At 46.1% G+C, this 22,072-nt stretch overlaps 1 protein-coding gene across 1 annotated transcript; it reads right to left on the bottom strand.

Annotated features, from left to right (window-relative positions):
• Positions 1-19,692: 19,692 nt before the first annotated feature.
• Positions 19,693-21,785, bottom strand: LOC136546236 (putative CBL-interacting protein kinase 27). Its single transcript, XM_066538201.1, has one exon. The coding sequence runs from the start codon at positions 21,417-21,419 to the stop codon at positions 20,079-20,081; it is 1,341 nt and encodes a 446-aa protein (XP_066394298.1). The 5' UTR covers positions 21,420-21,785; the 3' UTR covers positions 19,693-20,078.
• Positions 21,786-22,072: the final 287 nt, after the last annotated feature.

Genomic DNA, 22,072 nt, shown 5'->3' with positions numbered 1-22,072 from the left:
GAAAAGATGGTGCAAGAGTCCCAAAACCAGAACCTGGTTGTCCAGCTTAGTAATAAAGAGCGGGAAAAAATAAGTAAGTAGCCACTTTATCACAACGACTACTGACAAGTGTTGTTGCGTTGTTGGTAGTAACAGTTGTAGTGCAGGCTTAGAAGCCAAAGTGGTCCGTCTCTGAGAGGAGAATAGTCGTGCGATCGTGGAGTGTGATCGCCTGAAAGAGGACAATAGAAAACTAGCGCAAGACCAGTCGCAGCTCCAGGACCACACAACCAAGATGACAAAGGAGCTGAAAGGTTAGTTTTCCAAACCCCTTTACTCATTTTTGTTGCCTACCATAGTTTGGCATAATGTAGCGTCGTAACAGCGTGTGTGGTTTGCAGTTATAAAAATCAATGCGAAGTGCAATGCTAAGAGATCACCAAGGATCGTGAGATCTGGAAAAACCAGTGCCAGGAGGTGGCAATAGGCATTTTGCCGGTCCTTAACCTCATCGATCCGACGCTAGCAGAGGACGTACTAAGGACGCCGCAACTGGGATTGATCGAGAGATGCCAAAAGGCATGGGGATGGTTCCATGATTTCATGAAGGAGGCGGGTGAGCACACAGGCGCACATGTGCTAAGCATGGTACGTGCTCACTACCCCTTGATCGATCTCAAGCGCCTGGAGGCTAGATACCCTAAGGAGGTAGATCTAGACAAGGCTGAGGAGCTATGGATGACCCAGCTGGACTTGTCAGCGAAAATAATTGGTGACATTAACCTGTGTGGAGGCGCGATGCCACCTTTACAGGGAACGCCATCAACAAGTCAGCTGGAAGGGCCGTCATTTTTAAGCCAACCGGTGAAGCCTGTGGTCTCGACCAGCCAGGCATCGGTGGGGCCATCTTCTTCAGCTTGATCAGTACTAGAGTCCCCGAGACCCTTGCACGATGTCAGGCCCAGCAAGCAGTAGGTGCCGCGTGCCCCGACCAGCCAATAGTATAGGCTATAGCTGTAGAAGAAGATGTAGTTGTGTTATTGTAAACTTGGACCTTTTCAGGCAAGCTTGTAATAATGTAACTATATATCTGTCGCAGAACCGACCAATTTATAAGAGTACAAGTACAATGGCAGCCTGCAACCGGTCGCACTGTAATACTTGAACCTATATAAACCCGGTAGTCCGTCGAGTACCACGACGGGTCTCGATAAACGATTTACAACAACCAAGATCGTACATGATTCAACATACATGCCACATATTACATAAAGTTCACAGATACATTTCATCATCAGAGTACGAATAAAAGTTATTACAAACCGAGTTTGATAGATAAAGCGGAAGCAATTAAGTTTGAAAATAAAGTTTCCAACATAGTTTGATACAGTGCCAAGTAGGATCACAGTCCACAAAAGCAAAGATAGGGATTAATAAAGAAGTCTGCCCAAGGCTTACTCCTCATCCACGGCGGGATAGAAGCAGCTCTTGCAATAACCATGATACACAGTGCCATCTGCAACAATGGAAAATAAAACCCTGAGTATGAGAAAGTACTCAGCTAGACTTACCCGTCATAAACCAGAAATAAAATGACTCCAAGGATTATGCAAGGCTGTATAAGTGGAGATAACTTGACAAAATTTTGCATAAAAGCAATTGACTCATTGTACAATTATGATTCCTTTATCAAGTTAATTAGAACTATACATTTCTAGATTAGCAACTATCCTATGCCAAACATGTGGTATATCATTTAAAAGCATACAATAATAACCATAGAAGGTATTGTACGTCCATATTCATTCGAACCATCATGTTCCATAACACAGTTACTATGATGTTGGGACTAGCCAAGTTTCTCACTATCCAGGAGAGACGGCGATTCGAATCGATTTCAACTAGCTGGGAATTTATTCCTAACACAAACCCAGGCATACCGCGCGAAGGTAGCCTTAGGTCACCTTTGGTACAACTCAAGTCTACATTTCGCGGGTTCGTACTGCGCCGCACAATCAGGAACACCAGATGCCAGGACGTTCAGGCCTAGCCTGCCCTTGGGCTCAGTCTGATCGTTCCCCAGAAGGAGCGCACAACAAAATGGGTCCCGGCCTGAGTTGAATTACTCGGCTTCGCGGTCAGAACGAGTTATCTGGCCAGCTAAGTGAGAGGCATACGTTCAATCTTGTCAGAAGCGCCAACAACGATACGGTCCTTAATTGACACAGATGGGGATAGATCCACACCCAAGACCTCCATGTCTCATTGCTTCTCTATCGACATCCTGCCCGGTCTCGATTTTCTTTTACCCCATGGTTCTGTTCCACGATAGCAAATATAGCCAACCGTGCTCCGGTATCCACCTATATCTTGTAGGTGACAGGACATCACCCGACTTCTACCGGTCTAAGCATGGCTAAGCATATATTTGATCCTAGACCTATACCGGTTAAAGGTGTAATATCTGGACAAGGAATGTACATGCATCAATTAGTTCCATTCAACTCTTATAACCTAATGCATCAATCATAGGTACTTAAGTAATCATTTGTAAAATACTAGGAGACTTAGAATGCTCCGGGGCTTGTCTCGCAGAAAGGAAGTAGGGCGGTGGTCAGGACACTCCGGAAGCTCTTCAGGATTCTGCTCCACGCCTTCGGGGGCTGCGGCTTGAGGATTCTCCTACTGGTCCCCTTCCTCTGCTTCGTCGAATTCCAGCAACGTTATCTCTTCCTCTGATCCTAGATGCATGAATATGGCATAAGGTATTGTGAATGCATACATGCGTACAAGTATAGCATGATGACACATGATGAATGCATTCGTATAAGTATTCGTAACAGCATGGTGTTAACAAGTGCATCATGTTTATTGAGTAGGTGCATATCTCTTCTCGATTATCTAATTAACTACTTCCACAATGCATCTACTATATCACAAAACAATAGCTACTTGTTTCACTTATAACTGGAGTTCTACTAATCCAAATGCAGTGATCCTAGACTTTCTGGAAAGCTTATCAAATTATCTACAACTTTGTTATTAAGCATTTTTACAGCAAACATCATCCCTATCATGCAACTTATCAAACTACAGAATCTGTCCGGAATCCTTTTAAATTTGCATTTTAAAGCAACAATACTTCTACTTCATGTAATCACTCAAAGTTTGACAACATAAAGCCTACCAACGGTTTAAGCATACCAAATACATCCAAGAAAATATAATGGTGAAGCCTAAACTATTTCTTTATATGCCTTTATTATTTTATTTGGATACATAGGTTAAATAATAAATATATATCAAATGTGCATCAAAAATTCTTAAAAATTTACAGTGCCTTACTAATGCTATCAAAGGACTACTGTAAAAGTTTCATGCCATTTTATTCAATAAAACACTCTATACAAAAATGACAAGACAGAAAGGCTTAAAGTAGCATAAATAGAAAACCCTAGTGAAAAGTGTCAAGCAATAGATTTCCTATTTTTATTAGCATCCTTATGGTACTAGGATTACCCCCAACAAATTTCATGAATTTTGGATTCATAAATAATTTATAAAAATTCATACAAGGATTAACTATTTATAAAAGAAAAATCTATAACTATAAATCTACCCATGCACTGGTCCTCAAATTTTTACCAGAGCTCATACATGTTGAGAATAGCTTACCACAAAAATTTCATAATTTTTGGAGCACAGGAACTCTAGATATAAAATAAACAAGTTTGCATGCATTCAAAAACACATTTCAAATCTCCATTTAAATCTCCAAAAATTTCTACTGTAAATGTCAAGAATATATTTTTCCCAAATACTACACTTCCTAAGGAACACTACACAATTTATTGCACAATTTTTGAATCTACCAAACTGGAGATATAAAAATCACAAAACAATTCAAAATTTGGAATCAAATGACCTATCCTATCTCCTGCTGTCGCTGACCGGTGGGACCCGTCGGTCAGAGGACCCCACATGTCATCGACCCGAAACAGGGCAGCTACGCTGCGCTACGGTGGCGCGGCCAAAGCTCACCGACGTCGAACTTGCCGGCAGTGACATCATCACACGATGATCTACTCGACTTCGCGCACACAATGCACTACTTGGTGGGACTTCTCGTCGTGCTAGCAACGGCGGCGGCGGCCATGGCGGGGCGAAGGTGCGGGTCGACGGTGAAACACCGGTGGAGGCTACGGTGACTCAATCAAGCGCTACGCCGAGCATCACAGAGCTACGGCGGACCTAGCTAGCGCTCTATCGTGGCCTGGGGTGGTCTGGTTAGGTGGGACCACGGCGACGGAGGTGGCGGTGGAGCTTCGGTGAGGCGGTGTGCGGGGCTGGAGCTCACCGAGCTTGAACAGCGGGCACTGGCTGGTGTAGGGAGTTGCTGGGAAGACGGTGATGCAGTTGCGGTGATGGAGAAGTGGCTAGGCGCGGCTTGTGCCATCAACGACGACGACGGCGTTGCGGTGCCGAGGCTGCAGCTACTGCGGCGCTGTGAACGGCGAAGGAGGAGGCAAAATGGGGAAATGAGGGCGCGGCTGAGTGCGGACGGGTGCGGGCGAGGTGAAGGCGTGCACTGGCCTGCCCTGGCCACACGCGGCGAGGCGCCGGTGACGCGCGGCCGGCCGTTGGCTCCACGCGGCGCACGGACTTTGCTAGGTGTCGGCCACTGAACGGCGTTCATCAGACCTTCAGTTCATCCATGCAGTGCCTGACAGTCGGTTTTGCCAGCAAATTATCTGCTAAACTGTGGCTCCTTCGTGCAAATGTCCTACATGACTTTTGTAGCCTGAAGTACCAGCTCCAACTCTTATTCAAGTACCTCGTGCCAATTCTCAACCGAAACAAAGTAATATCGTCACAAAGATCGACTTGTCAGGCTGTTCAGTTAACCAGGACTTAGAAAATTTGTTAAGTGTTGAAATGTTGATTTTGCTGATTCTTGTGAGACCAATTCAAGCATGTTAGAAGCTAAATCAGTCAATGACCCAAAAATAAAAGTTGTTCTTTATAGCAAATACTACAACTTTGCTTTAGTGATCTCCTCCATGCAAGGTCTCTAACACCTAGTTCAAATTTGGTCAAACATGTCACATTTAAATGATGATACACATCAAAGCATGGCTTAATGACCTATTTACCCCTAACCATGAATATCAAAGTTGTTCATAATGATACTCTAAACATGTTTAAGCAATTTGCAAGGTCATTCAATCATTTCATGTAGTAGTCACTCATAGAGCTATTTAGTGTAATCACATGAAACCTGACTTAAGGCTTGATCATGGGAAATGACATTCATGAACTATGTTCCATTGGCTAACCTAAGTATTGCCAATATATTTTTGTGACTCATATCAACCATCTACATGTATACACTCATGATCATATGCATAGACACATGGAGTCATGAAATAATGAGAAAAGTTGCATATGTTCAAAGAAACATGCGATAACAAGTAAATGTTGCAGATGTTTCAATCCAATGTTTCAATTGTAAATGCTTGTTTATGAATGCTTGATGCTCATGCTCATGTTATGCAAGTTAAGTTATGCAAGGCTAACACCCGAGGTGTTACAATATCAGCATAAGCTTGTTTGTTTTGTGGAAAACATGTTTAAGCTCGGATATCGTGTTGGTGTAACTGAGTTAGAATGTGTTAGCGTTCTATTTAGTTGTACCAGTTTAGTCGACACGTCATCCTGAAAGGTTTGTATGGCCCTGGTTTGTCTTGTGGTCAGAGTGTGAGGTGCGTAGCTTGTGCACACGTAGAAACACATAAGTCAAACCAGAGAGCACCTTCCGATCACCTGTAGCGTAGAGAGCGGATCCCATGCACGCATTGGGAGGAACCGGAGACAGGGCCTGCTCCGAAAACCCAAGAAGGAATGGTGGTCGGTTTTAACTGGTTGAGTTAGAATAACAATAGACTTCGAAGTGACACATTAGAGTGGTCGGAGAAATCATAATAGCTTTATTGAATTAAATTGAAAGTACAAGATGGGTACATATCTTAGTAGTTAAGCATAGAAACACCTAAGCTTGTCGATGTGCCATGAATTGGGTACGTCTATACTATCTAGGTGAGCTAACCTGAAAGATGTTGGTCGTGTAACCTCCTTGATCATGAAGGGTCCTTCCCATGGGGTTACGAGTTTGTGGACGCCAGCCTGATTCATCCTCCACTTCAGGACCAGGTCCCCAACCACGAAGAACAGCTCCTTCGCGTTCTTGTTGTAGTACCTGCGTAAAACAGCAAGGTATTTGGCTGTACGTACGTAAGAATCGAGCCGCTTCTCTTCTACACTATTCACTTCTAGCTCCCATACTTCATTGGCCTTGTCTTCGTCGAAGTTCTCTACCTGTGCTGATCTGAAGGCTATATCTGCTGGGAGCACTGCCTCAGTGCCATAAACCATAAAGTGGTGATACGCCAGTATTGTGACTGGGCTGGGTTCTAAGGCCCCAGACCACGGCTGGTAACTCTTTGAGCCATCTTTCGGGAGCTTTGTCATTTTCTCTGTACATCCTCTTCTTAAGTGCATCCAAGATCATACCATTTGTCTGCTTGACCTATCCATTAGCTCTAGAGTGCGCCACCGAGACGTATTTTACTACTATGCTCCTTTCATCACAGAAGTCCCAAAAAGTGTTCTCGGTGAACTGAGTATCTAGATCAGTGATGATGCTATTGGGTATGCCAAAGTGGTGGATGACCTGGTCGATGAACGCAACAGCCTTTTCTGAAGATGCCTTGACCAGGGGCATGTACACTATCCACTTGGAAAATTTGTCGATCAGCACAAAGACGCATGTAAATTTCCCAGGGGCCGGTTTGAAAGGCCCGATCATATCTAGTCCCTAGCATGCAAAAGGCCAAGAGGCTGGTATTGTTTGAATCTCATGTGCTGGTACGTAGATTCTCTTGGCGAAGAACTAACAACCTTCACAATGGCGGACTAGCTTCTCTGCATCGGCTACGGCTGATGGCCAATAGAAACCTACTCAGAAAGCCTTGCCAACCAGCGTTCTTGAGGCTGCGTGGTTGCCGCAAGAGCCAGAGTGGATTTGGTCTAGGAGATGTTCACCATCCTCCTGGGTTATACACTTCATCAAGATTTCCTCCTTCATGTTCTTGCGCCACAATTTGCCATCGACGAGCAGATACTGCTTATTGCGACGCATTAGGCGTTCGTTTTCTCTCCGATCGGTGTAACCGCTACCATCTATCAGGTACTTGATGAAAGGTACTCTCCAATCAGGCTCCTTAGTGGTCTGAGGTGGTTCGGTGGTGTTTCACGCTGGAACCGTAGCCACCAATGGCTGGTCTAGAGGCTTGTCAACCGCGGGATCTTATTCTTCGATGGAAGGCGTAAGCAGGTCTTAAACAAATACGCCATGTGGGACTTTGGCTCAAGATGATCCTAACTTTGACAGCGCATCTACTACTTGATTTTTGTCCCAGACCACATGTGTGTACTCAATGCCAAAGAACTTGCCTTCCAACTTTTTGATCGATTTGCAGTATGCATCCATCTTTTCGCTGGTCGTATCCCAGTCCTTGTTGAGTTGGTTGATGACCAGAGCCGAGTCTCCATAGACATAAAGATGTTTGACACCGAGCTCGACCGCAATGCGTAGACCATGTAGGCATGCTTCGTACTCGGTGGCGTTATTAGACGCCGGGAAATAAATCCTGAGGACGTATTAGAGCTGCTCCTTGGATGGTGACATAAAAAGGACTCCTCCTACGCTGTCAATGTTGAGAGAGCCATCAAAGTACATCTTCCAATACTCATCGGGCCCCTAAGAGGCAGGTGTGCCTAAGTCTGTCCACTCGACGATGAAATCGATAAGTGCCTAAGACTTGATTGTAGTACGGCTTGCAAATTCCAAGAAAAAAGGGCATAGCTCCATTGCCCATTTGATGATGCGTCCGTTTGCATCCTTGTTGCAAATGATGTCTCCTAGAGGGTACTCAGTCATGACCACCACGCGATATCCATCGAAGTAGTGTTTCAACTTTCAGGATGTGGTTAGTATGGCGTAGATCAGTTTCTGAATCTATGGGTACCTGGTCTTGGATTCATTGTGCACCTCACTGACAAAATAAATTGCTCACTGTACCTTGTAGATGTGGCTAGGCTCGTCATGCTCGACCACCATGGCAGTGGAGACCACTCGATTAGTTGTCGCAATGTAAAGCAGGAGGGTTTCATCTTCTCTAGGAGCAGTGAGGACCGGAGGTGATGTAAAGAATTGTTTCAGCTATGTAAAGGCAGTGTCTGCTTCCTCTGAGCACTCAAACTTCTCAGATGCTTTGAGCAGCTTGAAAAATGGTAGTCCTTTTTCGCCTAATCTTGATATGAAATGACTTAGGGCAGCCATGCATCCAGTAAGCTTCTGAACATCCTTCACCATTTTGGGCGGCTTCATGTACAAGACAACTTTTACCTTCTCTGGGTTAGGGCGTATGCTATCATGACTAACGATGTTGCCGAGCAATATACCAGATGGAACACCAAAGATGCACTTCTTTGGGTTTAATTTCCATTAGAATGTGTTAAGAGCTGCAAAGGTACATTCGAGGTTGTTAACAAGGGTGATTGCTTCCTTAGTTTTAACAACTACATCATCAACATAAGCCTCGACGAGGTTGTCTTTTATCTCATCTTTGAGGCAGGCCTATATGGCGCATTGGTAGGTAGCCCCAGCGTTCTTGAGCCCAAATGACATGGTCGTGTAGCAGTAAGCGTTGAAGGGCGTGATGAAGGATGTCTTGATCTGGTCATCCTTTTTGAGAGCGATCTGGTGATAACCAGAGTAGCAATCGAGAAAGGAAAGCAACTCGCAACTGGCAGTTGAATCTACGACCTCGTCTATGCAAGGTAAGCCAAAGGGGTCTTTTAGGCAGTGTTTGTTGAGATCAATGTAATCAACACACATTCTCCATTCATTATTCTTTTTGCGTATAAGAACCGGGTTGGCTAACCACTCTGGATGATACACTTCTTTGATAAATCCGGCTACCAAAAGCCATATAACTTCTACCCTAATAGCCTCCTTTTTGTCACGAGCGAACCGTCGTAGCTTCTGCTTGATAGGTTTGGCCTTGCCGTCGGCATTTAAGGAGTGCTTGATCAAGTTCCGAGGTACACCGGGCATGTCAGCGGGTTTCCAAGCGAACACACTCATGTTGCTCCTCAAGAACCTGATGAGCGCGTCTTCCTATTTAGGACCAGGTTGGCCCTGATAAGTGCTATTTTGCTGGAATCACCGTCGACCAGCTGGATCGCTTTGTGCTCTTTGGACTTGATGTTCTTGCGTGGGGCCTCAAGCTCTGGGATCTCCAGGTGGTCGGCTGGGGTCTTCTTGGCATCGAGCGTGGTCTCGGCCATGCAAATAGAGAGGTCATGAGCCTTTGCTATTTTGAAGCTGTCGTCCTCGCAGGTATAAGCTACGTATATGTTGCCCCTGAGAGTTAGAACCCCTTTCTCGGTAGGCATCTTGAGCACCAAATACCTATAGTGAGGTATGGCTATGAATTTGGTGAGCGCTGGTCGACCAAGGATAGCATGGTAGGTGCCGTTGAAGTCAACGACCACGAAGTTTACGTAGTCGATACGGAAGTGGTCCGGGGTACCAAATTGCATAGGTAGCATGATCTGCCCGAGAGGTGTGGAGCTCTGTCCAGGGAGAACACCCTAGAACTATGCCTCGTATGGCTTGAGATCAGCCTAGGTTATCTTCAGGGCTAGCAAACTGTTCTTGAACAATATATCGATGGAACTGCCGTCGTCAATCAGCACTCTGTCGAACTGAACCTTGTTGATACAAGGATCGAGAACCAGAGGAAAACGTCCTAGCTCAGGTATTGTAGTCCATTGGTCCTTTCTGTTGAAGGAGATCTCGTGGTGAGACCAAGGAGGGAGCCATAGATCGGCGATGAGGTTGTCGGCGTTGGCCACGTTCAAGCAAGCACGGGCAAGCAGCTTACGTTCTCGTTTGGTCTCAATGGACACTTTGCCTCCAATGATGGTGTGGACGTGATTGGTTGGCGTGACGTACTTGTGATGGGGATTTGTGTCTTCATCGTTGTTGTCCTTGTTACGTTGCTCCCCTACGTCGTTAGGCTTATTAGATGTATCCGGAGCCTATTGGCACATGTAGATAGATTTGAGAACACGACAATTCTCCATGGTATGGTTTGACTTGGGATGGAGCTGGCAGGGTCCTTTCAATGCTTTGGCGTAGTCTTCTTCGTAGTTGCGATGTCCGCCACCTTTTTTAATGGTGTTGACCTCGCCGTCGTCTTCCCGAGCACGCTTGCCCCTATAATCGTCATGGCGATTACGCCGCTGATTATGCTGGTCGCGGTGGTCACGGGAATTATTGCACTGGTTGTGGCGATTAAAACTGTCGTTCCGACCACGGTTGCCGTGGTAGTCATCGCGGTGTGGGGGGTGGTCGGAGCGTGGAACCCTTGCTGCTTCTTTGATGATTATCTTTTTAGCATCATCAGCATCTGCATATTTTTTAGCAGTGGCCAGGAGCGCTGTGACTGATTCAGGTCTCTTGCGGAGGAGCTTGTCCCTTAGGGCATCGTGGAAGCGGAGACCAGTGATGAAAGCCTTGATTGCCTCATTGTCAGAGATTGACGGGACCTTAATGCGCATCTCCGAGAAGCGTCAGACGTACTCGCGCAGTGGCTCATCTTTGCGATCTTGAATCCGCTGCAGATCATATTTGTTACCGGGTTGCTCGCAAGTAGCAATGAAGTTGTTGATGAATGCTTGCTTGAGCTCTTGCCAAGAATCAAAGTAGTTCATCGGCAAGCTGACCAGCCATTGGTGGCCTACATGGCCAACAGTGACTGGGAAGTAATTAGACATGACGTGCTCATCAGCCATGGCTGATCTGCACGCGGTTTCATAGAGCATGACCCATAATTCAGGGTTCTCCTTGCCATCGTACTTCTGAAGTTTTTTGAGCTTAAAGTTCTTGGGCCATATGACTTGGCGAAGGTGTGGAGTAAACTGCTTCAAACCCAGAGGGCCGTGGGTAGTATCATATTCCATACAGCGATAGCTTTCGTGGGACGCACGATCGTTGGCTCTTTGGTTAATGTGATCGTGCAGATCATGTTCTCTGAGGTAATGGCGGAGATCGTTATTGCCATCACGGTGATCCCAGTTGCCACCCTGGTTAACCCTGCGACCATGGTTATCACGGCGATTATCGTGGTTGTCTCAGCAGTTGTCATCCCGGTAGTCACGGCGGTTGTCGTCCTGACCACCATCATGGCCACCGTTTCTGCCTTGACGGTTGTCTGATGGGTCGTTGTTGTGCTAGCCACGTTAGTTGGGTGGCTATGAGCGACTTGAGTGCTGGCGGCTGTGGCTTGATTCAACTGAGACGGATAGAGCCCGGGCTTGATTTACAATCTCTGCGGTCTGGGCCATAGCAGCCATCAGGTAAGCTTGTATATCATCACGAACTACCTAGGTTTCTAGGGTATTGGGTAGTCGTTGCATTGTCGTCATAGCAACAGCTACATTGGCGCTTGGAGTCCTGAAGACCTACTTATCCCCCACCCTGTCAAAGGCATTGTTAAGGTTGAGTGGCTGGACCCTTATGCGTCGTGCCTCCTCTTCTGCCTCGGCTTCGATTTGTCGGTGATTAAACCGGTCAATATTGCATGCTTCGCGTGCTAGCCTTTCTTCCTCTATTTCGCCAACTGCCGGTGGTTCGTCATTACTGACAACATTGATCAAGTCTCCTCGCCTTGGTGGGAAGGATGGGAATCATGGGAACCCCGGGGCATGGTCTGGGATATCCAGATCGTATTCAACGCCTTCATTGTCATGATGTTGGAGCTCGGTGTGGACGGAGCCATTAGATGCGATGCCGGACGAGGAGCTTGAGCCACCCTCTTGAACTGTGTGGACCGATCCTTCTTGATAATCCTCACTTCAGGCCATGTTGATGAAGTTGCGTAGGCCATAGGGCTGGGCCTGGTAGTTCTCCATCGAGGCTTTGTACTCGAAGAGCTGGAGACCCGTCGTGGGGGCTAGCTGGCGATGAACGGAGCACCCTTCAGGAGTAGATGTGACCACGAGATTTGTACCGAGTTGTGTAGGACAACTGGCCCGAGCTGGTCGGGTAGATCTATTGTGGTAGTGGTTACCTGCTCATTATGTTGATTTTGAATTGAACTTACCTGAGCTAGGGTTTCAGCAAGTTTGGTGCTGACCCGATCGATGGAGTCGAGCAGGTCGGTGTTGTCAATCTGCCTCCCTTTATAGCGAGGAAGCGAACGACAGGTTGTCGGTGTGGCTGAAGACGATGCTGGCGTGGCCGGAGCCAGATCCACCATGGTTGGAGCCATAGCCGATGTAGGTGAAGCAATGGTCGACACAGATTGAATCCGCGCCTCCTCCGTGGTCATGGCGATGAAGTCGTCGGAGCCAGTGGTCTAGGTGATCTGGCTGATGGTGAACGTGAGGCCGTTTGGCGTAGCCATGGAACCAGGGATGATGACCATCTTGTTCACCTGGAGAGTAGTACGCACACCCCCTACCTGGCGCGCCACTATCGATGAAATATGGTCGGCAGTCTACCTAGGGGTATACCCAAGGTAGTAGATTATTGGCAGACAGATGCGCAAGCTACAAACAAGATGGTGACGCAAGACAGACATGAGGTTTTATCTAGGTTCAGCCACCGTGAAGGCGTAATACCTACGTCCTGTGTCTGATTGTATTGCTATATGTCAATGAGAGATGTTTTTGAGAGGGGTCCCCTGCCCGCCTTATATAGTCTGGGGGGCAGGGTTATAGATCTGGAAACTAATCCTAACCAGTTACAATTGCCATAGGTGGCCGGATAAGGATTCCTATTCTAACCGACCAGGATCTTGCTTGATCTCCAAATCTGTCTTGATTCCTTGCGTGGGATTCCAAACAGATTGGCTAGGCCACGCGTCATCTTCTAGTGGGCTAGACCCCCTAGGCTGGGCCGACCCAAGCCTAGACGTAAGGGTATAGGGGTTAATACCGTCACACACAGCAACACACAAGCATCCAGAAGCAATCATGCATAGCAAACAAAAGCTATATATTAGAATAGTACACCAACTAGCATAGAATCAATATGAAAAGTTTGTAGAATGAATCTACATCTTGCTACGATAACACAAACGCGAAGATCACAAAAATTAGAGCTAAAACAAAGAAGTTATGATTTAAACAAGATTTCCTTTAGTAAAATAATAGATTAAATCTAACCTCGAATTTAAAAAATTAAAAACATACCTAACAGTAGTATGAACATGTAGATTATGGAATTACGAACCTAACTCAACTTGAACGGATCAAATCGGAGTTAAAATAAAGATTTTATGGCTTAAACAAGATTAGTGGCAAAGCTGTAAATAGATGAAAACGTATTTTGAATCTAATCTGAAGGAAACTACACTTTCTAAAGAAGAAAACGTATTCTGGATTTACACATTGGACTGTGGTTTCTATAATCAAAAACCCGATGGGCTCTTTAGAATATATGAAAGGATGACTATTAGATTAAGGAATAGGAGGGGGTCTCTTTTACAAATATTCTGGCTGAACCGGTATTATCAATTATAGGCCGTTGGATTAGACTCGAGCGGCCAGGATTGGTTTAGGAGGGGGATGTGGCTGGCAGCGAGCTGTACTATGTTGGTGCCATGGCCGGAGGTGGGCGGTGCAAGCGATTCATGACCTACAGTCCACGAGGAAACTAACCAAGAGCACCGGGAGGTAGAGGAGAGCAAGGAGAACTCAGTACGATCGGTTACCGTGGTGTGGAGCGAACGAAGGCAGCATGGCGCACGGTGAAGCAGACGGTGTCGGCGGTGGCACGAGCTGCTAGGGTTTGCGGCAATTCAGAGCGAGGGAGATAGCTTCGATGCAAGTGAACGGAGGCGGCAAACACGGCTCGGCTTTTATGAGGTGGGGCGGTGTGAGCAGCATGCCAAGACGCGTAGAGGAGGCAGACTTGGTGGCGATGGTGGTCGTGACCGATCTGGACACAAGCTAGAGAAAGAGGAAGACTCTGACATGTGGGACCTGGTTGCCAGTGGCTCAAGGCGAGAGAGGAGAGGGCGCGGGCGACGTGGGCCTTCGGATGGGACAGCTTGTTGGGTGTGAGAGAGGGAAAGGCCGAGCGGGGCGGCTGGGCTGGCGGGAAGAGCAGGCCCTTATAGGGGAGTGAGGAAGAGATGGAGGCGGGCTGCGCCTGGGCTAGCAAACCGAATAGAAGGGAAGAGATTTTCCTTTTTCTTTTTCTTTTCTATTTTTCCAAACCAATTTTGCAATGCAAATTCAAATCTATTTGAAGTTTGATTTCAAACCACACAATACAAAAATAATATGCAATAGCATGAATGCACATACATGATTATAGACCTATATTTGATTTTATTTTTAAGAAAGTTATTATTTTTTTCTAAATTTAAATGCTCACAAAAGGCATAATGAAATCATTTCTCCTATTTAAAAATCATGCAAATTTTACGGTGTTACAATTCTACCCCCCTTAAAATGAATCTCATCCTCGAGATTCAGACGATGCTTACTCAAAAAACTATGGTATGTTTTTCTCAGATCCTCTTCTCTTTTCCAAGTAGCCTCATCTTCGTTATACCGATTCCACTAAACCTTACACATCTTTAGAACTTGACTCCTCGTAACCCTTTATGTCGTTTCCAAAATCTTTACTAGAAATTTCTCGTATTTAAGATCTTCCTTAACTGTAAGTTCCTCTAACGGTATCTGCTCCTCTAGTACACGCAAATACTTCTTTAATTGAGACACATGGAACACATCATGTACACCTGAAAAACTCTTAGGCAATTCCAACTGATAAGCTACTTCACCACGTCTCTCTAAAATCTTAAAAGGCCCAATATACCTTAGTGCTAACTTTCCTTTCATGTTAAACCTTCTCACACTTCTCATAGGTGACACCTTCAGGTAAACATAATCCCCTACTTCAAAAACCAATTCTCTTCTCCGAGTGTCAGCATAACTCTTTTGTTGAGATTGTGCCACTCTCAAGTTATCCCTAATCATCCTTACTTGCTCTTCCGCGTCTCTTAAAACATCTGGTCCGAACACTTGAGTTTCTCTTGTTTGATTCCAAAACAACGGGGTTCTACACTTTCATCCATACAAAGCTTCAAAAGGTGCCATATTGAGACTCTTTTGATAACGGTTGTTATATGAGAACTATGCATAAGGCAGGCTCTTGTCCCAACTTGTACCATACTGTAGTGCACAAGCTCTCAACATGTCTTCTAAAATCTGATTAATCCTCTTAGTTTGTCCATCTGTCTAAGGATGATATGTTATGCTAAAATTCAACTTTGTTCCCAATGAACTATGTACTTGTTGCCAAAAATGAGACATAAATTGAGTACCCTGATCAGACACAATTTTCTTTGGAACTCCATGCAGACATACTATTCTTTCCATATATAATGCAGCCAATTGGGGTCTAGTATAGGTAGTCTTGACCGATAAGAAGTGAGCAACTTTAGTTAACCGATCCACTATCACCCAAATTGAATCATAACCTCTTTGAGTGCGTGGCAACCCAATAATAAAATCCATTCCAACTTCTTCCCACTTTCACTTAGGTATCTTCATTGGTTGTAATAATCCTATAGGTCTTTAATGTTCTGCTTTAACTCTTAGACAAGTATCACATATAGCAACATACTTAGCAACATCTCTCTTTAGTCCGTACCACCAATACTTCTGTTTTAGATCCAAGTACATCTTAGTACTCCCGGGATGAATATAGTAAGTAGACTCATGTGCCTCATAAACAACTGCATCTCGTATAGCCTTATTTTTAGGCACACATAGTCTTTTCCCAAACCACAAAGTTCCATTATCATCCATACAGAAACCTGGTGCCTTGCCAATCACTATGTTTTTCGCTATCTCTTTCAACTTCGCATCCTGTAATCCATACAGAAACCTTGGGAGATCAAAACCTCGGCCGGCCCATGCCCCCCAAACCCTAATTCATTCTCTTCTCCTTCTCTCTCTCAGCCCCGCGATGACACCGCATGAGGCGAGGCGATGACGACGCCGTCGCCGGTGCCCGCGCTCCCCAGCGGGTGAGCGCGCCGCCGTTGAGCGGCCTGGCCATGGCGCCCTTAGCCAGAGGACACGCCCGCTCAATGTGCAGCGGTGGCTCAACCCTTCTTCTCGCGCACCGACGAGGCAACAACGCAGTGTAGCGGTGAAGTAGGCCTCTTCCCCTTCCCTTTTTCTTCTATGATTGGATTTTTCTTTCTTTTCTTCTCGGATCTATCCGATTTAGGGTTAGGGATGGGGTTAGGATCAAGATTAGGGTTAGGGTTTCCTTACTGTTCATCTTCCCCGAGCGGTTCGCACGGGTTAGGGTTAGGGTTTGAGTTGCTTTTCAAAACCAAGACCCTATCTTACTGCTTTTTTTCACCCGATTTGGGTTTAGTGTTCGATGAACCCTCTGTTTAGATCCAAAACCAAATCTATCATCTCCTTCTAAATGCTGCTACTCGGTTTTCTTATCCGATAGGCTAGATCTACACCTAGTTAGGCGACTGATATCATTGATAGACCTAAAACAGGATCACTAGCCATAGATCTAGCATGTTTACTTACTCTTGGAATAAACAATGAGTCCTAGAACAATTACTAGTATGGGATTAATATATAGAGTGAGAGACTGAGGGGTGAAGGGGGGTGCAAACCATCGGTCGCCTTCGAGGAAGACGGGCTCACCATCATGGTGCTTGGTGAAGACCCGGTGGCGGTGCTGTGTCAAAAGGCGGCGGTGCAGTGGTGGCGTTGGCTGGTGGCAGTGCTTCCCGTCACTGGCTGCGCACCCTCTCTTAGATCGGATTATGGTTGTGTCGGAGGAGCGACTGTAGCTCAGGTGAACTTCGTAATCTGAGCCGCCGGCCCCCACCTTTCTTTTATAGTGCAGTGTGACGGGGGCCCACCAACCATGTAGGGTTGGGCGCCCCCGATCAGGGCGTAGATCCAAGGGTCCAATTGGCCGGATAGAGATCATCTAGCATATTGAAGTTAGCATTCTTATTGCAAAGCCACTAGTGTTGTTGTTGACTGCTATTGCTATGTGGAAGATTCAAGTGACAATGTGGATGATTCCAATGATAAATAAAAATGATAAGATAGTGATTTTTGGACAATGATATAAAAATGTATTTAATAATCATAGTTTGTCTCTACGTGCCGTTTACATGCTTCTTTGTGATTTTCTATCATTAAATATAGTAATTAACTAAAACTTCTTATTATTTAAGCAAACATGATATGTGTATTCGCATATGCTATAAACTGTGAGTATTTTTATTATTTCACTATTGAAATTTAGTAAACACTATAGCATCTGCTCTTAGCTATTTAGGTCTTGTTCGCTTCTCTTATAATCTATCTTTTTCGACTTGTTTTTTCAGCCAGAACAGTATTTTTCTTTCACAACAAATCAACCGTAACATTGTTTTGGCTTGTTTTTTCAGCAAAGTGGACGGGGCCTTACAGCGTTAGACGGTAGGAGGTTTAAAACCAATTCTATACTAGATCTGGTTCTATACACATCACCTCTATTTGGCGAACACACTCACCAGATTCTTGTACGGCGATCGAGTGGACAGCTCCCGCTAGATTTCATTTCAGGAAAAAAAATCAGATCCCATCTATTTCCGCTTTTGGTACGCAGCGTTCGATTTCTATCTTTGTGCGCGTGGATGTGTGCTAGTCTCGAGTGCGGAACACTATTATTCTCTTTTGGCTACTGATGTCACATGACATAACCCCCCTAAAAAAAAGTGAAACATTTATTTAAAAATGCTATAACTTCTGAACAGTATATTAATTTTCAATTCCGTCTGCATCGATGTGTTCTACGTGATGAGACGAATAAACCTAGATCCAACTTTAATATGTTTCAAAGAATTTTTTCTAATAGCAATTTATGTATATTGACTTATAACACATAACTTATACATAAAACTTAGAAAATCTAACTTATATACAAAAGTTATTAAACACAAATGAACGAATTAACTTATAACTTGTGCCAAAAACTTGAAAACAAAAAGGAATGAATTAACTTACAACTTATGCCAAAACTTAGAAACACAAAAATTATGAAAACACAACTTATGTACTAAAGTTATAAAACACAACTTATGTTTATAAGTTATTTTACAATTTATGTAGGTAAGTTATTCTATATAACTTGCCAACGCTGCCTAATAAGTTCTAATAAAAACTTGTGCTCATAAGTTCTGCTCTACAAAATATTATATTATAAAAGTTGTGATATATAAGTTGTAACAATAAGTTATGCATAAAAGTTATGCGTATAACTTAGTAACTTTCAAAAAAAAGAAAAGTTACATGCATGCTCAAAAAAAAGAGAAAAGTTATGTATATAACTTGCTTGTTCTCCCTCTGTCCAGAAAAATATACAATTTTAGCATAGTGTCATGCTTTAGTATCTCAAGTTTGATTAATTATAGATAAAAAAATATCAATATTTGTGATATCAAATAAATACGATTAGATTAATTATGAAATGTATTTTCTTAATAAATTAATTTGGAGCCATATATGTGAATAGTATTCACTAGAAATTTAGTCAAACATAAACTGCTTTTGCCGGCACGCAACCCGTAGTTACATGTTTTCTTAGACGGAGGGAGTATAACTTAGATATATAATTTGATGAATGACTCAGATATAAAGTTTGATATATAAGTTATATTAAAAAACTTAGATGTATAAATTAACATCATAATGTATTAGCAGAAATGTGAAACTGTGTACGGAGTAACTTGTATAAAAAATAAAAAGGTAAAAGAATAAAGTGAAAAATAAAAAATAAAAAAGGAGAAAGATGAAAGCACATACACAGCCTGTTCGTTTGGTCATAAACGATCGTAAATTTCTAATCAAAATAGTATTTTTCTCTCACACCAAACTAGTCAGCAGTAATAATCCACGATCGTATACGATCGTTTCAGCCCCAACCGAACAGGCTAACAGTTAACATGCCAACTCGTGTCGGGCTCGAAACGTGCCAACTCTACGTAATGGAATCAGGCAAGGAGAACCGTAGGATGGGAAGCCTCCGTACGACTGGCGCACCCGTAGGATCGTTCGCTGGACTGAGAACGAATGAACATTCGTGGGAATGGAATTGGAATTGGGTTCTATACATTGTGATGCTGACTTTGTAAAGAAGGTACTTCATGTTATAGAAACCGCTCTCATCCTCCACTCCCTCCTAGGGTTGAGGGGTAGCACCGCTCTCTCTCTCTCTAATCATTTTTTTTATCTAAGTCTTATACTCACTCTGTTCTAAAATAGAAGTTATTCTCGTTTTTTGAGAAGTCAACTTTTTTTTAACTTTAACTAATTATATATAAAAAATATTAATATTTATAATATATAATTATTATCGATCGTTGAATATATTTTTTAATAAATTTATTTGGAGATTTAATGTTACATGTTTTTTTTATAAATCTAGTTAAAGTTGAAAAAGTTTGACATACACATATATAACGACTTCTAGTGAGTACATTGTAGCTATTTTAACAGATGTCACGTTACGGCGTTGCGGTCTTGCGGATGCCCTTGTTAGCATGCCCTGAATTTAAGTACAAGTCGTTCAATATATACACAAGTGACTCCAAAGCACATCATATACTCTGGTACATTCGTACTACTAGTACTACTTCACAGTTCAGTAGTTCGCACTTCACACTCTTTCAGAGCTGACACGGTATGGGCGTGCAGGATACGATACGAGCGCTAGTTCCCGCCGATTTTGCTTTGCCCGCGCGCGCCAACGCCAACTGCCAGCAGCAGGTACACCAAGCAGAGAAACCATCAACTACGAGTGGCAAACGACAAGCAAACATCACTTCGGCACCAAACAATAATGCACTCTCCCCTACACGGACACCAACAGCGATGGATGGGCAAGAACAATAATGGTGGCAGGAACGACAGCGACGACATCAAGCGGCGCGCGGAGTGTCCTCGCCGGAGGCCCAGACGATGTCCTTGAGCGCCGGCCGGAGCTCCTCGCTGCAGAACGACCGGTACTCCATGGTGTCGCCACCGTCCTTCTTCACGTCCACCAGGAGCACCGACGGCGCCATGCTGAAGATCTCCGCGGCCACTGCCAGCCGCGCCCCCGTGCGCCCGCGCGACGCGGCCTCCATACGCACGCCCCGCGATCCGCTCTTTGTCACGCGCATGTTGGCTCCGCGGCCGGTGACCAACGACTCCAGACGGGAGACCACGCTGCTGGCGGCCTCACGAGTCACGAAACGGACGCCGCCCGCGCTGGGCCTCCCTACGCCGCGGCCCTGGTCGAAGAGCGGGGACAGGTCGAAGCCCTCCGCGAGAGAGATGAGGTGGAACGCGTTCAGCACCTCGGGCTCTAACTTGTCGTCAGAGCTGGCGCGGCGCGCGTCCGGGGTTGCCCCGGGTGCGGGCTCCTTGAGGTTGAGGGGCGGCAGGACGGGCAACGGCTTCTGGTACCACGGCGTCTCGACGAGGCGAGCCACGGTGATGCGCGTGCTCGGGTTGGGGTCGAGCAGCCCACCGATGAGCTTCCGGGCGTCCGCTGAGACCCACGGCGGGCGGAGGAACTCGCCGCGCTGCATCTTCCGGTACATGACCATGAGGTTGTCCTCGTGGAACGGCAAGCTGCCGACGAGGAGCACGTAGAGGATGACGCCACAGGACCAGAGGTCCGCCTTGGCGCCGTCGTAGCCCTTCCCGCCAAGCACCTCGGGGGCAACGTACGATGGCGTGCCGCAGGCGGTGTGGAGTAGCCCGTCGGAGCGTGCGTGCCCGGCGAGCGCGCTGAGCCCGAAGTCCGCTACTTTGAGGTTGCCTGCCTCGTCGAGGAGCAGGTTCTCGAGCTTGAGGTCCCGGTGGAACACCCCGCGGCCGTGGCAGAAGTCGACCGCGGAGACGAGCTGGCGAAAGTAACGGCGCGCGACGTCCTCCCGGACCCGCCCCTCGCGCGCGATGCGGGAGAAGAGCTCCCCGCCGCGGACGAGCTCGAGCGCGAGGTAGATCTTGGAGCGGGTGGCCATCACCTCGTGCAGCTCCACGATGTTGGGGTGGGACACCATCTTCATGACGGCGATCTCACGCTTGATCTGCTCCGCCATGCCCGCGCGCTCCAGCTTGTCCTTGGCCACCACCTTGACCGCGACGCCGCGGCCAGTGCGCAGGTCCCGCGCCGCGTGCACCCGCCCGAAGTTGCCGTGCCCCAGCACCCGCCCCAGCTCGTACCGCCCCTGCAGCACGCTCTTCCCGTCCGCCGCCACCCCATCCTCCATTGCCAGCCACCTCCTTCCTTTCTTCGATGTTGATTCTTGGACACAGAAGAGTTGACCTGACCTGACTTTACCTGAAAAAACGGCGATGAGGCTGATGGACCTACCCGTCCTCGACGTGCTTGCGGTGGCAGTTGCGGCCACCGCGCAGGCTGCGCTTTCCGGCAAGGTCAGACATTTCTCAGCATTCCTGTAGCATCGAGGCTGCGCTTTGCGGCTTGCGGGTGTCAGACTGTCAGGGCTACCCTTTTCTGGCGAGCTCAGACGCCCCCTGACACGAGACAGGGCGCCGGTCTAATATGGTGGCGCATACGGATCATGGGTAGCGCCATTGGCTGTCGATCGGGATCGAACGGTTCCTCCGCGTGTGGGCACGAGAGGACGTGGAGAGAGAGAGCAGCAATGTGTGAGGATTTTTTTTTTTTGAGCAACAGCAATGTGTGAGGATTGAGTGGCGTGATCTGATGAGGTTGTTTGATGGGGCCCCATTGGGAGATGTGGTCGCGGCGCTGGCAGCTGGGCGCGGGCCTGAATGATTGTTGGGCCACCGTTATTAGCGGATCTAAGTCGATTCTCGTTTTCAAATGCCCAGCAGCTTCCAGTCAGCGTGGCCATGGCTGCGTGGGTAATAGACTTGGTTTCTAGTCCACTTACCA

The sequence above is a fragment of the Miscanthus floridulus genome, chromosome 3 (assembly GCF_019320115.1).
Source record: "Miscanthus floridulus cultivar M001 chromosome 3, ASM1932011v1, whole genome shotgun sequence".
Taxonomy (NCBI): domain Eukaryota; kingdom Viridiplantae; phylum Streptophyta; class Magnoliopsida; order Poales; family Poaceae; genus Miscanthus; species Miscanthus floridulus.
Note: the sequence above shows the minus strand (reverse complement) of the source record. Positions and strands in the feature narration are given on the sequence as shown.

Bases quoted from the DNA above. Each gene is read 5' to 3' on its own strand.
- LOC136546236 (XM_066538201.1), bottom strand. From the start codon at position 21,419: ATGGAGGATGGGGTGGCGGCGGACGGGAAGAGCGTGCTGCAGGGGCGG.